Here is a 17,597-nt window from a genome sequence, read left to right as displayed (position 1 = left end):
TGGTGGGTAAATGAATAAACAAAACTGGTACATCCATACTATGGAATACTATTCAGCAATAAAAAGAAACAAACCATTTGATACATAAAATCATCTGGATGACTCTCTAGGGAACTACCATTGAGTGAAAAGACGCCAATCCCAAATATATGATTCCATTCATATAACACTCTTGCAATGATGAATTTAATGGCAACCAGCTTGCCAGAAGATAAAGAGAGAGTGGGGAGCGGGAAGGAAGTAGGTGTGTCTATAAAAGGGCAACACAAAGGATCTCTGTGGTGATGGAACTGTTCTGTATGTTGACTGTAGCAGTGCAATATAGTGGTTATGATATTATAGGAGAGTTTTGTAAGATGTTACCACTGGGGAAAACTGGGTGAAGGGTAGATGGGATCTCTCTGTATAGTTGTTTACAACTGCATGTGAATCTACAGTTATCTCAAAATAAGAAGTTAATAATTTAAATTTTTTAAAGAGAGCAAGAGAGAGGAAGAAGCCCTTTATCTACTGTTTTACAAGGTCTCCAAGACATACTATTAGGTGAAAAAAGCAAAGCAGAGACCGATATGCTATTATTTATGTAAAAAAGAAGAAAAATGTTTATATTTGTGTATATTAAAATGTCTCTGGAAAAGTAAACCAAAATCTGATAATACCAAATACCTGTGGAAAGGAGGAACTAGGAAGCTAAAGGACAGATGTGGGAAACTTTTTACTATAAACTCTCTTTTGTAGGTTATGAATTTTAAGACATGTGGAATATATTGCTTACTCAAAAAAATGAAGTAGCAATTTGAGAATAACATTTAGTTTAAATTCTTCCCTCACACTACATACCAAAGTCAATAACCATGAACAGAGTTAAAGTTTTAAAATTTTATACCTCTGGAGAAAAACTTTTCATTATAAAAGCAATTTAACAAATTGCAAAGAAACAAGTAATGGATTTGACTAAACACTGAAAAGTTATGTATAACAAAAATTCCTCCAAATTTAAAAAAAGTAAATAAACTTGGAAAAAATACTTGCAGTAAAGAGCTAAAAGGTACGTGGCTTATTTACATACATAAGGATCTCATACAAATTGGTAAGAAAACCAGTAAGATCCCAAAACCTATAAATCAGCAGAAGATAGGAACAAAAAAGAAAAAAAAAAAAATCAGAAAATCTAGTAAATATATGGGAAAGAACACAACTTACTAATAACTGAAGAAATGCAAATTTTAAAAATGAAATGACATTTCCACCCCCCCCCACACCATTATATTAAATAAGAAAAACAAATGTATTTTGAAGAGTAATATCTCTGGCTGGCAAGAATGTGATTAAACTGGCACTGTTACACTGCTGGTAATTACAACTATTCTCCAAAGTAATTTGGCAATAATAATAAAGACTCATACAATCCTGGTCTCAGAATATAGTTGTAAGAAATAATTTAAAATATTTTTAAAACGTTAAAAATGTTCTTTACAAAAGGACTCCTTCCTTTGAGGCTCATGCTATCCAATAGATGGTCACCAGCCTTTTCTTTGTTGAGATCTGAAGTCACCCCAATATTCTTCCAAAGTCTTTGATACAAGTTCACAAAATTTTCTGCCCCAGTACTTGCTATCACAGCTTCAGAGTGCACAGAAATGAAACATGCAAACGAATTCTAATTTTACTGTTCCTTCAATTTTTGTAGGTGTCATGACATTTGCCCCAAAGGAAATAAAATGCAAGCACTGCTTTGTTTTGCTTCCACAGGTCAGAAGGGTCTTTGCAGTAAAGGAATGGCAATTAAGTGTCCATTTATGGTTAGTTCAATGGCTCTATATTAAACTAGCTGTAACTTTCTAATTCAACACCTTATCTTCTTCCAGTATAGTGGGGTAGGATAGGGAGGAGATGGAGTGGAGTTGCTCTGCAATTATTTCTGATATTCAGATGAAAATAACAATTGCCATGTTTTTCCTAGTTGAGTCTGATAGCCAACCCATTCTATACAAACAAACAAACAAAGAGTAGTTATCACATACCTGAGTTGCTGAACTATCAATATTTTTAGGTTGAGTATTAACAACAACACTTGGAGATGGAAGATCAGAGGACTCTTGAGTTTTTTCCTGGCTTGTATTGAGCGGATTAGATCTTTTCAGATTCTGTCTTGATACAGGTATAAGAGGTTTCAGGCGTTTCTTGCTATGAACCTGAGTAGGTTCATCAGACTCCAAACTATTCTTTGAACATATTAAAGACAAAAATCCCAGGGGTCTTCTGCCAGGTCTAGAAATGCAAATGTAAAGATATTCAAGAATATCCAGGAAGACACATTCTTTTTTTTTTTTTTTTTTTTTTTGGCCATGCCGCCCAGCGTGTGGGATCTTAGTTCCCCGACCAAAGATCGAACCCATGCTCCCTGCATTGGAAGCACACAGTCTTAACCACTGGGCCACCAGGGAAGTCCCAGGAAGACACATTCTTAATGCCAACTTCTTTCCATGAATGCTAAAATGGCACATGTGATACCACAGGAGTGGCACACCTACTAAATACTGATACACTAAGTACTGATATCACTCTGCCATGATGTATATTTGTGACAAAGGTCAAAGCTTACTCTAGAGCAGTACTTCTCAAGCTTGAAAGGCATACAAATCATGTGGGGATCTTATCAAAATGAAGATTCTGACTGAGTTGGTGGGGAAGTGGGACCTGAGTCCTGTATTTCTACTGAGTTCTCAAATGATGTCCCTGCTGCTGGTGCCAGGACCACACTTTGAGTAGAAGGGCTCTAGAGCAGGGGTCAGCAAGCTATGATACACAGGCCAAGTGAAGTCCACCACCTGATTCTATAAATAAGTTTACTGGAACACAGCATGCTCATCTGTTTACATATATGGTTACATATTACATATGTGGTATATTATATATACACACACCACATATGTAATATGTAACCATATATGTAAAAAGATGTGATTACATATCTGTTGAGTAGCTGAGTAGTTGCGACAGAGATATATGGCCCACAAAGCCTAAAATATATACTACATGATCTTTTACCCCAAAAATTTGCTGACCCTTGTTCTAGAATACTGCTTCTCAACTGTTTTAACCCAAACCCCCATGATGCTACCCTCATTCTATTTTCAGCACATCTCTACGCCAGAAAAGATGTAGTTTATATAACAAAAACAACAGGTTCGTTAAATATGCCTTTTCAAGTTATACATGTCCTTTCCCCCACTTTCCTTTAGTGGAGGCTAGTACATGTCTTCCCTCTCCAACTCACCAACTCCACGTTAATGACTTGAATGTTGCTGACAAGCCAATAGTTATCCATAACCCAGAAGACTCACTTCTAGAGTATGAGGAAATAATGTGGGAGAGGCTGGCTTTGGGCTTAAATTCCACACTTAGTCTTATAGGGAGAAAGCCAGGGTTTACCTCTTCGGTATGCCACAAGAGAGAAAAACGCACACAGTATTTGGGACTTCAATAAAACAACCCCCAGAGCTACTTCTGATGTTAGCCCTATGTCTCAGACCATCTACATCTGCACTGGCAGCTACTGTATGGTAGAATAAATAATTATTAAAATAATAACCATGAACAATCTGGAAAAGAAAGTGTGCAATACTAAGTTCTAAAGATTTTCTATCTAAAATCAAAGTTTCAGCACTTAAAGTTAAGCTCTTGTCATATGCAATGTCCTCCGAAAGTGTTTGACCTTACTGTATTTCCTTTGGTGACACCCCTTCCCTTTACATTTCTGACAGAGGGGTATGATTACAAAACACCATCCTTAGTACTGGACTTAGTCGTTATACATGTTACACCTATTCCATATAGGTAATGTTTATCCACTGAGAGAGAAAAATGGAGAGAGAGAAACATTTATTAAAGATTTTCTCATGATACCTGGATAGTGGGGTTTTTGAAGACGATGTGATGCTATCCATTTGTTCAGACTTAGAAGCAGCACAAGTTCTTTTTTCCTTATCAGACACCACTATCTCATCCTGAGGTAACTGAGATGTATTCTTTTCTTGTGTATCTGTTATTTTATCAAGAGGTTTAGATCTGATACTCTGAAAAGTTGGTTCAAGTTGCTCTTTCTGAGGTTCTGGAATTGTATGTGTGTTTCCTGAGGTAGGGAAGATACCTTGTCCCTTGTAAGACTCTCCTTCAAAAAAGAAAATAAATGGTAAGCACACATATTGAAATTAATACATCCAATTAAATTGCAATATTTGAAGAAGAAAACTCATGATATTCTATCATGAACCTACCCTAACAAGAGTAAGCTAAATTAAAAATTAGTGGACTATTAGGAATATTATAATGGGTAAAAGCTATGGCAACAGCTTCTACCTTCAGATGTAAAATAGTCATATCAATATATTTTGACTTAGAAAAGCTTTCTCCATAAATATTTCCTAAACTAGCAAAATGAAAAAGTGATCACTTTCTAATTAAGGGTAAAGCTAAGGTCAGAATGGCCATCATTACAAAATCTACAGTCAATAAATGCTGGAGAGGGTGTGGAGAAAAGGGAACCCTCCTACACTGTTGGTGGGAATATAAATTGGTACAGTCACTATGGAGAACAGTATGGAGTTTCCTTAAAAAAACTAAAAATAGAGCTACCATATGATCCAGCAATACCACTCCTGGGCACATAACTGGAGAAAACAATAATTCGAAAAGATACATGTACCCCAATGTTCATTGCAGCACTATTTACAGTAGCCATGACATGGAAGCAACCTCAATATCCATCAACGGAGGAATGGATAAAGAAGATGTGGTACACGGGGCTTCCCTGGTGGCACAGTGGTTGAGAATCTGCCTGCCAATGCAGGGGACACAGGTTCGAGCCCTGGTCTGGGAAGATCCCACATGCCGCGGAGCAACTGGGCCCGTGAGCCACAACTACTGAGCCTGCGCGTCTGGAGCCTGTGCTCCGCAACAAGAGAGGCTGCGATAGTGAGAGGCCCGCGCACCGCGACGAAGAGGGGCCCCCGCTCGCTGCAACTAGAGAAAGCCCTCGCACAGAAACGAAGACCCAACACAGCCAAAAATAAATAAATAGATAAATAAATTTATTAAAAAAAAAAAAGAAGATGTGGTACATATATACAATGAAATATTACTCAGCCATAAGAAAGAACGAAAAATGCCATTTGTAGCAACATGGATGGACCTAGAGATTGTCATACTGAGTGAAGTTAAGTCAGACAGAGAAAGACAAATATCACATGATATCGCTTATATGTGGAATCTAAAAAGATGGTACAAATGAACCTATTTACAAAACAGAAATAGAGTCACAGATATAGAAAACAAACTTATGGTTACCAAGGGGGAAAGGGCGGAGGGCGGGGAGAGGGATAAATTAGGAGATTGGGATTGACATATACACACTACTATATATAAAATAGGTAACTAATAAGAACCTACTGTATAGCACAGGGAGCTCTACTCAATACTCTGTAATGACCTATATGGGAATAAAATCTAAAAAAGAGTGGAGTTATACATATACATACGTATCAGTTATACATATATATAACTGATTCACTTTGCTGTACAGCAGAAACTAACACAACATTGTAAATCAACTATACTCCAATAAAAATTAATTAAAAACAAAAAAAGGTAAAGCTAAGGACCTATAAAAACTCCTTAATACCCAGCTTTCTAATTCCTTAAATGTAGTTGTTGAGCTTTTACAGGAAATCCTGGAGCCATATCGTTTTCTATTAAATACAGGATGAAAGTAGCTTTTCATGGCCACCAAAGTGCCAAATCTAAGATCTCAGAAGGGAAGAAAAACTTCTAATAATAAAGCCGTGATTCTTAGAGAAAAATGAGCAAAACTCTGCTTCAATCCCAAATTTAAACAAGATATATCAAAAATAATCAGGGGTACTTAGCAAAATGCAATCACATTAAAATTTATTTACTCACCTGTTTTCTCCAAAACATTTATTAATTCCTTTGAACACACCTGTTTTAAGAAAATTTACAAAAAAAAATTAGAAATCTATTTGTCAAATAAAATTAATTTTATTTCCTTCTTTCTTTCTTAAGAAAACCTGTACTTCCCAGAAAGCGCTAGGGTCAGACATGTTTTATGGGAATTCTACCAAACATTTATGAAAAACACACTGCAACTATTATTTAAATTATTCCACAGCATAGCAGAAGAGGGAAAGCTTCCAAATGCCTTTTATAAATCAAGCATAATAATGATACCAACTAACCAGTCTCAAATCAGTGCAAAAATATCAAATGAAATATGACAAGCATAATTTAGCAGCACATCAAAAGACTAAAACATCACGCAAATAGAGTTTGTTTGGGAATTCCCTGGGGGTCCAGTGGTTAGGACTCCACGCTTTCACTGCTGAGGGTGCGGGTTCAATCCCTGGTCAGGGAACTAAGATCCCACAAGCTTCGAGGCACAGCCAAAAAAAAAAAAAAAAGTTTGTTTCAGGAATACAAAGATGATTTAATATTATAAAACATATTAATAAAAATCAACAGATCTGAGGAGAAAAATAATATCATCTCTCTATTTGTAGGAAAAGTGTCCGATAATATCATTCTTTGAAAAAACGTAAAATTGAACAGACAGGAATTTTCTTAACACCGTAAAATACAACTATTGCAATCCGAAAGGCAGCATCCCGCTTCATAAACACTGAAAGTATTCCCATTAAAATCAGGAATAAGAAAAAGTTGCCCACTATTAGGACTATTTTCTGATTTTTTTTAAGTTGTATTAGCCAATATAATTAGAAAAAAAGAAATTAAAGGTGTAAAAAGTAGAAGAGAAGAATTAAAATTATATTTGCAGATGATATGACTGTTTACTAAGAAAACTCAAGAGACCAAGTGAAAAATTACTACACAAAATGAGGGTAATTCAGTAAAGCTCTCTAGATTAAAAAGAATTCAATGATAATAGCAACAAAAAAGATAAAATTCTTAGATATAATCCAATAAGAAATGTACCAGATTTATATGAAGAAGAACTTAAAATACCCCTGAGAGACAGACACAAAAGAAGTCTTAAACAATTGGAAAGACACACTGTGTTTCTGGACAGGAAGATTCAACATCACATTTATGATGTCAATTTTCTCTATGTTTATCTGTCAACTTAGTATGATCCTAACACAAGTACCAATAGGGTTTTGTTTTTTTTTTAAGCTCTGAATAAGCTAATTCTGAAATTAATATAAACTTTAAAACATATAAGCAGACTTCCCTGGTGGCACAGTGGTTAAGACATCCGCCTGCCAATGCAGGGGACACAGGTTCGAGCCCTGGTCCAGGAAGATCCCACATGCTGCTGAGCAACTAAGCCCGTGCGCCACAACTACTGAGCCTGCGCTCTAGAGCCTGTGAGCCACAGTTACTGAAGCCCGCATGCCTAGAGCCCGTGCTCCGCAACAAGAGAAGCCACCGCAGTGAGAAGCCCGTGCACCGCAATGAAGAGTAGCCCCCGTTCGATGCAACTAGAGAAAGTCCGCGTGCAGCAACGAAGACCCAACACAGCCAAGAAAAAAAAAAAACATAAGCAACTAGGAAAAACTTGGAAAAAGAAGAAAATTGTATTGGTGGTTGGGGAGAGGGACAGACTATCCCTTTTTTTTTTTTTCTTAATTTATTTTATTTATTTATTTTTGGCTGCGTTGGGTCTTAGTTGCTGTGTGCGGTCTTTCTCTAGTTGTGGAGAGTGGGAGCTACTCTTGTTGCGGAGCATGGGCTCTAGGCGCGAGGGCTTCAGTAGTTGTGGCTCACAGGCTCTAGAACGCAGGCTCAGTAGTTGTGGCGCACAGGCTCAGTTGCTCCACGGCATGTGGGATCTTCTTGGACCAGGGCTCGAACCCGTGTCCCCTGCATTGGCAGGCGGATTCTTAATCACTGCGCCACCAGGGAAGCTCCCAGACTATCCCTTTTTAAGATAGTAAAGCACTTAAAAGCTACAATAATTAAAACAGTGTGATACTAGCTCCAGAACAAATACGTAAATCAATGAAGAAGAAAGGAAAGTTCAGGAATATGCCCAAATATGTATGGGAATTTAATATCTGACAAAAGTGGAATTTCATTTTATTTTTTAAAAACTACACCTTTATTTTATTTTTCGGCCACACCGTGCAGCATGCAGGATCTTAGTTCCCTGACCAGGGATTGAACCCGTGCCCCCTGTGGTGGAAGCTCAGAGCCTTAACCACTGGACCGCCAGGGAAGTCCCCAAAAGTAGAATTTTAAATCAGCGGACAAAAGATGAATTATTCAATAAATGGTGCTGGGACAAACGGATAGGCATCTGGGGAAAATTAAGTTGGTTCCACCGTTCTTAAAACCAAAATAAATTCTATAGAAATCAATATTAATTAAAAGAATTTATATTAAATTCAAGGTAGACCTTCAATATAACATACTCCATAAGCTATACATAAAAAGATAATAGGGACTTCCCTGGTGGCACAGTGGTTAAGAAACCACCTGCCAATGCAGGGGACACGGGTTCAAGCCCTGGTCCAGGAAGATCCCACATGCCGCAGAGCAACTAAGTCCGTGCGCCACAACTACTGAGTCCACATGCCACAACTGCTGAAGTCCGCGTGCCTAGAGCCCGTGCTCCACGGCAGGAGAGGCCACTGCAATGAGAGGCCCATGCACCACAAGGAGGAGTAGCCCCCGCTCACTGCAACTAGAAAAAGCCCACACGCAGCAATGAAGACCCAATGCAGCCAAAAATAAATAAGTAAATAAATAAATTAAAAAAAAAAAAAGACTAATAAAAAAAATTTTTTTTTTTTTTTGGCCATGCTCCACGGCTTGCGAGATCTTAGTTCCCCTACCAGGGATTGAACCCAGGTCCCAGCAGTGAGAGCACCGAGTCCTAACCACTGGAATGCCAGGGAATTCCCCAAAAGACTGATATATCTGATCACAGAAAAATAAAAAGTATTTGTATGTCTATCTGAGTGTGGTGTATATACATTCTAGAATTTAAAATTATAACTTCGGCTATTTATTAGCAACTTTTTATTATTAAAATGCTGAAAACAGTTTAGAAAATAAAAGCCACAAACAGGCCCAAGAGACACTATACATACTTTTCTTATATATTGAGTCACACCAATGTATATCTATCATTTTTTAAATGGCCTATTTTAAACTGGTGACCTAGTTTTGCATGTAGTGATGTACTGTGATCTTTTTTCCATGTCATTAAATATATTTTTAGAATAAAATGAAACAATGTCTGCATGGAATGCTGACAAAATGTTGAAACAGGATGACTGATACATAGGGATACATTATACTAGCCAGTCTACCTTTTTAAATGTTTGAAAACTTTCTCATTAAAAAGTTAAGCAGGGGGCTTCCCTGGTGGCGCAGTGGTTGAGAATCTGCCTGCTGGTGCAGGGGACACGGGTTCGAGCCCTGGTCTGGGAAGATCCCACATGCCACGGAGCGGCTGGGCCCGTGAGCCACAACTGCTGAGCCTGCGCGTCTGGAGCCTGTGCCCCGCAACGGGAGGGGCCGCGATGGTGAGAGGCCCGCGCACCGCGATGAAGAGCGGTCCCCGCACCGCGATGAAGAGTGGCCCCCGCTTGCCGCGGCTGGAGAAAGCCCTCGCACGAACCGAAGACCCAACACAGACAAAAATAAAAGTAAATAAATAAATAAATTTTTAAAAAAGTTAAGCAAAAAAAGTCTGTATGAGAAAATCACAAAAAGTAGAGTTAAAAGACAACAATCTGAGAAAAAAAAATTTGCAACTCATATCACAGACATAAAAAAACAGAGAGTTCCTCCAAATCTACAAGACAAAGATCAACAAACCCAATTGAAAAATGGGTAAACAGTATAGAGTCACGTCAAAGGAAAGGAAATACAACTGGTTCTTAAGCATATGAAAAGATGTTCAACCTTACTCATAGTAAGAGAAATTAAAAACTATTCCAGGATACCATTTTTTAACCTATCAGATATGGCAGAATACACCGCCTCTGTTGTCTACTATCATCTAAGGACTATTGGTCTTCAACTGTCCCTTTGAGAACACAGATTCTAATTTTTCCATAGTGTTGTTCTATAGTGTAGTAACTTATGATTACCAGAAACAAAAACAAGAGGGTGCTTAAGAAACTTACAACACAGTGGCTGGTAACTGAATCTGCACTGTATTGTCAGGCGTCCCTAAGGTAGTGATGATTGAGCTAAAGAAGTCTGTGTTTTGCAAGGGAATGTTTCATAAATGAAGAGACAGCAAAAGAAAAGCCCTGGGACATGAGGAGTATGGTGCATTTGAGAAACTGAAAGATGGTCAATATGGCTAGCGAGGCAGAGACCAGCACAAGATGAGATTGGACACAGAAAACAGCCAAACAAAAACAGTGCCTTAGAGGTTCTGGTTTTATTCCTAAGAGCAACGGGAAGCTTTAAGCATTATGATAATGGTAGTGATAATATCACTATTACCATTTTACACAGTAGGGAACTCATTCAGAGAAGTGAAGAATCTTGCCTAAGATCCCACAGCTGTTAAGTGGTACAGCCAAGATCCACATCTGTATGATGCTTTCAGCTTAATTTTTAGCCAATGACACTGAGCTAGGAATGGGTTTTCTGATTAATATCCATCAATTTTCACCTAGAACTGGCTGGAAGTAAAAATCCAAAACTGGTTTTATCTGGATTATTTATGGCAAAAAGTATTAGAGCTATCTTTATATAAAGAGTCTAAAGGAAAAAGAAAAATAGATCCGTTGCAATACGGCTGTCTTACTTGCTTAATGATACCATCTTACCTCAGAGGTATACTTTTGACAATCGTCTCTTAAAGTGAGTGAACTTTTTTTGGCAGGAGGAACATGGTCACTTTCGTCAAGCCTACAATGAAATCTCTTCCTAGATACAAGATCCAAATTAGCAGGAGGCTTTTCGGAATCATCTCTTCCAGAATTAGATAAACACATGTCATCCTGACCAGCTGAAGTTACTGGAAAACTGATACTGCATAGAAAATACACACACATTAAATTAGTTATTTTATGAGGTTAAAGCCTGAGCTATTCCAATGAAAACTGCCAAAAAACTTCAAAGTAACTATTATATACATGGCCATGGTCACGAAAATGTTAGTTTTGAGCTCCATTCATACTTAAAAGCTCACAACTTAAGTTCCATAATATTGAATTAAATCTGAGGCAGGGCTTCCCTGGTGGCGCAGTGGTTGAGAGTCTGCCTGCCAATGCAGGGGACACGGGTTCGAGCCCTGGTCTGGGAAGATCCCACATGCCACAGAGCAACTGGGCCCGTGAGCCACAATTACTGAGCCTGCGCGTCTGGAGCATGTGCTCCGCAACAAGAGAGGCCGAGACAGTGAGAGGCCCGCGCACCGCGATGAAGAGTGGCCCCCGCTTGCCACAACTAGAGAAAGCCCTCGCACAGAAACGAAGACCCAACACAGCCAAAAATAAATTAATTAATTAATTAAAAAAAAAAAAATCTGAGGCATAAAAATAATGTTTTCTTTGCCAGTAAAGTTAAATTTTAGTCTAAAATGCCTCTTCCTAATATAAAAGGCTTCAATTTCTAATGTTACTTGATAGACAATTAAGCATCTTAACCAATGACTATTAAAATACAACTTAAGAATTCTACAGCAAAGAATTAAAATGAATATCAAAAATATTTTTAAATGTATCCTTTGTACTATTTTTGCAACTTTCTGTGAATGTATATTTATTTCAGAATTTAAAAAATATATAAATGTATACAAAGTAACCTTTAACATGCTATTTTATGATCCAGATTGCTAAATTTTTTTAGCTTTCAAAATACTTAATATACCAACAAAGTTTCATACAAAAGTATTATATTATACATTTAAATGGCATCCTTATCAGATATAAAATCAGTAATTTCTTCTCTAATTTACCACATAATTACTAAATAAGATCTCCACGACAATTACAAATAATGTTGGTGAATGGCTTGTTCAATCGATACTATTCAATTCATAAAGCACCCCTTCCCCCTAGCAAAAACAATTTAGTTGATTCATTACCTCATGTCCCCCCTTTCTTCTGTATTCACTGATTTGACCAATATGGGGGCTGGCAGTAAAGGGTTTGGCATTAACTGCATAGTAGTATCAGCAAATTCTTCTACTGCACTGGTTGGGATTTCCACCAGAGTTAAAATGAATGCTTGTTCATCCTCACCTTCTTGATGTACATTAGCAACTAGATTCATTATCAAAGTTTAAAAGTTAGTAATGAAAAGTTGAACCATGAAATGACAGAAAATCATTAATTTATTTCACTTCTAAAAAGTCTCACGACAACTTATCCCGAAGAATAAAAAACTAAATTATACCCCTCAAGAAACAAATAAATAAAAATTTCGTAAAGGATAAAGATGATTCACTATGGAGAAGATTCATAATTCCTTTTTTTTTTAAGATTTATAATTCTGAATAACAAAACTTATATACAAAATACTTCAAGTTTTTTGTTTGTTTTTTTAATTTAAGGCCATCATAGACCAACAAAAACTGCTTTGTTTTTCCATAGTCAAATGGGCAGTGAAAAAACATACTATTAGGTTCTAAGACTCCACTGAAGCAGATTATCATACCTGTTAGGTCTTGAGGATTGTTTATATTCTCTTGTTGGACTTCTGGAATACTACACTGCCATAAAAAATTAAAATGAAAGAGTGAGGTTGACCAAATCTCAGTTTTAAAAAGTTTTCCTGACAATGTGATATTGTGAACAGTTATTGTTTCAAAACTCAACAACTTATCTAACCTATATATAGAATTTTTCAAGTGTTTTGAAACTTTTAGTTGTACCAATAAAATTTTGATTCATTTAAATAAATACATATATATATACACAAGGGAATTATGACTAAATTGTTAAATACGTGTAGGCTATGAAATGATTTTTGAAGTAACAGAAAAGGGAGATCCAAACCCTTCAACCTTCTCTCTATCCCCATCACAGCAGCCACTGTACCATGAGTAGGTGACATGTATATGGAAGCAAATTGGTCTCCTTGCCCCCAGCATGGCTCTCTCCAATCTGTTTTCCACAAAACTGTAAACACTGTTTTCTCTAAAATGAAATTCCAATTGTAATTCTCTACTGCTTAAGATCTTAAAACTTTCATTTTGCAACCAACAATGTCAGTAATTGATTCAGGCAAGAATCATCAATGCATACTAAATTACTTACTAAGTGGAAAAGATGCAATTATAATGGAGAAAACTGGTAGGTACCATTCTACCCAAGTGATCAGTCAGCAACACCAATAATGGGACAAACCTACATTATGTGTGCCCTGATATGATGCAAAAGAAGAGCAAAACATCACCTATGTAGTACTCTTGCAAAAAAACGTTTAACCTGAATCTAATAATGAGGAAGCAGTAAAAGAAATCCAGATTATAGACTAGCTTGGACTCTTCTAAAATGTCAAGTACACAAAAGAGGAAAAAGGGCAAGAGGACTACTCTAGATTAAAAAAGTAAGAAGAAATGACAGCTAAATGCACTGTAAGAGGTTTGGCTGCAACTGTATATTACACATTATTATTAAATCAATTCTAGGTAGTATGGTAATATTGAGTGTGGTAATAGTATTGTCATTTTTCTGTAAGAGAATGTCCTTGGTCTTTGATACAAGCTGGAGTATTTGTGAGTGAAGGCTCATGTCTACAACTTACTTTCAGATGGTTTAGTTGTTTTAAAGTACCTACCAAGATGGAGAGCAACACAGAGAGAGAATAATGTTTAGAGCTAGGTATGCACGCAAATGAGGCAAAATGTTCACAGATTTCTATGTAAGATTCTTGCAACTTTTCTCTAAATTTGAAATTATTTCAAAATAAAAAGTAAAAATTAAAAAGTTGGGGGGTAGGGGAAAATCCCATAACTTTGGATATAACCCAAACTCCTTAGCAAGCCATAAAAATTCATTTTATGATCTGTCCCCAGGCTACCTAACTTCACCTCTAAGCACTTTCTTCATTTATATTCCACTCACAGCTACTTATACAGTCCCTGAGCATGTCATACTGTTTCACACTTGTTCTTTGTACATGTTCCTCTTCCTGTAACTGGCTAATTCATACTTGTTCTTCCAGATCAAGGATTTGCTCAGTGCTAGATGCACATTAGAATAACCTGGGGAACTTTAAAAAAAAAAAAAGCTAATGCCTGGGCTCCGCCCACTGCCCCCACCAGATTAGTTTTGCTGGATTGGGTTGAGGGCCACTCCAACTGAGTCTCACACAACTCTCTTTCATAGCACCTATCAGACTGAGTTTAACCATTCATTTACTCATCTGTTCCTCACAAGGCTGTATTCCAAGTATCTCACACAGTATTGCACACACAACATCTCAATAAACACTTGCTCTGAGAATGAACTTCTCAGATCCAGAGGCTAAGAAGCAAGAGTTCTCTCTGTACAAAACACTTTCTTTTTCAAAGCTTTTACAACAAAGCTAGGTATTGGTTATTTTATCTCTATGTTCCAGAGACTAAAAACATATTCAGTACATTCTCGCAAAGGTAAAATTATAGGGGAAAAAAAAAGATCAGTGGTTGTCAGAGGTGGGGGGTGGAGAGAAGGAGTAATTAAAAAAGGACCCTGGAAAAGTTGGGGAGTGATGGAATTGTTCATGTATTGGTTATACGATTATATACGTTTATGAAAATCTGTAGAACTGAACACTAAAAAGGACAAAGTTTATTGTGTGTAAATTAGAACTTAACATTTTAAATAAGGAATAAACAGCTAGCCACCCCGTTATATTTTACATTCTTTTACCTCTGGCACATGAAGTATAAGCACACTGTCTCCGTTAGAGTCCTTTCCCAGGGGCTCTTCGACAGAACTCTCACCAAGACCCGTACCCAAACCAAGTGTGTGGGGCCTTGACTCAGACGAAACAACAGGGGCAACTGAAGACAGCTGAACCTCTGCAGACCTCCCTTCTTCATCTTCATCTCTGAAAGACAGATTAGTATGTATCTGAAATCAAGGAGACAACCACAGAACTATGTTTAGAGCTAGGTATGTCAAAGTTCATCTAATTTAATGGTTTTCAAACTTTTAAGATAGATTTAATGCAACAGAACAAATTCTTACCGCTACTGCTTATGCCTATAGTTGACACAGAATATAAATCAAATACCAGAATATCTTTCCTCTTTTACCTTCCAGTTAGGCGTGCTTCTTGTGAAATACTGGTTTCTTCAATACCGTGTACAGATGCCAATTTGCTCTGCTCCTTACTCTCTGCTGTTGTAACTGATTCAAGGTTTTTATCTTCTAATTCTCTTCCTTTAGAAGCATTTTTCTCCGTTTCTTAAATAAAAAACACATTTAAAATACAGCCCAAAATAGTAAAGTCAAAATCTCCATATGAGAAACATATTCTTTTTTCAAAGATCACTACATAGTGGCTCTTCCAAACTTCTCTTAATCCAAAAAGCAAGCTTATTCACATGGCAAAAAGGTGGTCTGGGTCAATTACACTTTTTCACATAAATGAGATCATTACTGAGTCTGCACTGCACACATTTCACTCCTGGCAGCCGCAGCTATTGTATCTCTACTTTACTGTCATAGCAGGTGTAATCGGAAACCCACATACAGAAGAGGTTTAGAGGTGGGTACACATCAGGCCTGGCTGGTTCCACCTTGGGGGAAGTGTTGGGGAGGGAGCTGTTCTGTGATGAATAATGTCACAAAGCGGAAGAAAATGACGTCTGTATAAAAGAGGTAACTGGGGTCTGCACACTGAGAGACCTTCCGGGTACCGCTCAAGCCAAAGTAATGAATTAACTAATTGAACCACAGGAATTGTTGGCGAAAGGAAAATCCCAGAGATCAAGAACCCCAAAACAGGGAAAAGATGATGCTAACTATCCAGATCTTCCACGTGTGGGGTTGAATACAACCTAGGCAGCCCACCACTTACACTGCTTCGCCTGCTCCCACTAGTACCCTAAGGGATTGGGACCTTGGCAGGGAGGGGACATGGAAAATATAGTGAGGCTATTGAAAAAATGAAATAAGAGCACTATGCAACCATACAGAAAGATTTTTTGTCAATATATTAATCTTTAAAAACAGCACTAACATATAAAGAACTCAATAATAAAAAGACAAATAACTCAATTCTAAAATGAGCATAGGGACTTCCCTTGCGGTTCAGTGGTTAAGACTCTGCCTTCCAATATAGGGAGTGCGGGTTTGATCCCTGGTCGGGGAGCTAAGATCCCACATGCCTCACAGCCAAAAAAAAAAAAAAACCAAAACAGAAGCAATACTGTAACAAATTCAATAAAGACTTTAAAAATGATCCACATCAAAAAAAAAAACTTAAAAAATAAAAAAAAATAAAACGAGCATAGATCTTGAGAGACATTTCTCTAAAGAAGATATGCAAATAAGCACATAAAAAGATACTCAACATCATTAGTGAACAGGGAAATGCAAATCAAAACCACAATGAGACACCACAGAAATACAAAGGATCATAAGAGACTACTACAAACAACTATATGCCAATAAAATGGACAACTTGGAAGAAATGGACAAATTCTTAGAAAGGTACAACCTTCCAAGACTGAACCAGGAAGAAACAGAAAATATAAACAGACCAATCACAAGTAATGAAATTGAAACTTCAATTAAAAATCTTCCAACAAACAAAAGTCCAGGACCAGATGGCTTCACAGGCAAATTCTATCAAACATTTGGAGAAGAGCTAACACCCATCCTTCTCAAGCTCTTCCAAAAAATTGCAGAGGAAGGAACACTCCCAAGATCATTCTACGAAGCCACCATCACCCTGATACCAAAACCAGACAAAGATATCACAAAGAAAGAAAATTACAGGCCAATATCACTGATGAACATAGACACAAAAATCCTCAACAGAATACTAGCAAACAGAATCCAACAACACAAATCAATCAATGTGATACACCATATTAACAAATTAAAGAATAAAAACCATATGATCATCTCATTAGATGCAGAAAAAGCTTTTGACAAAATTCAACACCCATTTATGATAAAAACTCTCCAGAAAGTGGGCATAGAGAGAACCTACCTCAACATAATAAAGGCCATATATGACAAACCCACAGCAAACATCATTCTCAATGGTGAAAAACTGAAAGCATTTCCTCTAAGATCAGGAACAAGACAAGGATGTCCACTCTCACCACTATTAATCAACATAGTTTTGGAAGTCCTAGCCACGGAAATCAGAGAAGAAAAAGAAAGAGAAGGAATCCAAATTGGAAAAGAAGAAGTAAAACTGTCACTGTTTGCAGATGACATGATACTATACATAGAGAATCCTAAAGATGCCACCAGAAAACTACTACAGCTAATCAGTGAATGTGGTAAAGCTGCAAGACACAAAATTAATGCACAGAAATCTCTTGCATTCCTATACACTAACAACAAAAGGTCAGAAAGAGAAATTAAGGAAACAATCCCATTTACCACTGCAACAAAAAGAATAAAATACCTAGGAAT

The 17,597-nt window shown here is 37.2% G+C and overlaps 1 protein-coding gene across 5 annotated transcripts in view; it reads right to left on the bottom strand.

Annotated features, from left to right (window-relative positions):
• BDP1 (BDP1 general transcription factor IIIB subunit) overlaps positions 1-17,597 on the bottom strand; it is an 87,184-nt gene that overhangs the window by 4,131 nt on the left and 65,456 nt on the right. For 3 of the 5 annotated variants that reach the window (XM_082373211.1, XM_082373210.1, XM_082373212.1), the window contains exons 31-38: positions 15,257-15,407; positions 14,868-15,048; positions 12,667-12,721; positions 12,095-12,272; positions 10,833-11,037; positions 5,962-6,001; positions 3,910-4,174; positions 2,025-2,271 (exon numbers count right to left, since the gene is read on the bottom strand). In XM_082373211.1, coding sequence (XP_082229337.1) covers positions 2,025-2,271; positions 3,910-4,174; positions 5,962-6,001; positions 10,833-11,037; positions 12,095-12,272; positions 12,667-12,721; positions 14,868-15,048; positions 15,257-15,407 — 1,322 coding nt within the window. Of the gene's footprint in view, positions 1-2,024; positions 2,272-3,909; positions 4,175-5,961; positions 6,002-10,832; positions 11,038-12,094; positions 12,273-12,666; positions 12,722-14,867; positions 15,049-15,256; positions 15,408-17,597 lie in introns of those variants that run through there. The other 2 variants (XM_082373213.1, XM_082373214.1) reach the window with 2 other exon arrangements.

The sequence above is a fragment of the Balaenoptera borealis genome, assembly GCF_965194805.1.
Source record: "Balaenoptera borealis genome assembly, chromosome: 2".
NCBI lineage: Eukaryota > Metazoa > Chordata > Mammalia > Artiodactyla > Balaenopteridae > Balaenoptera > Balaenoptera borealis.
This window is presented reverse-complemented; position numbering and strand designations above follow the sequence as displayed.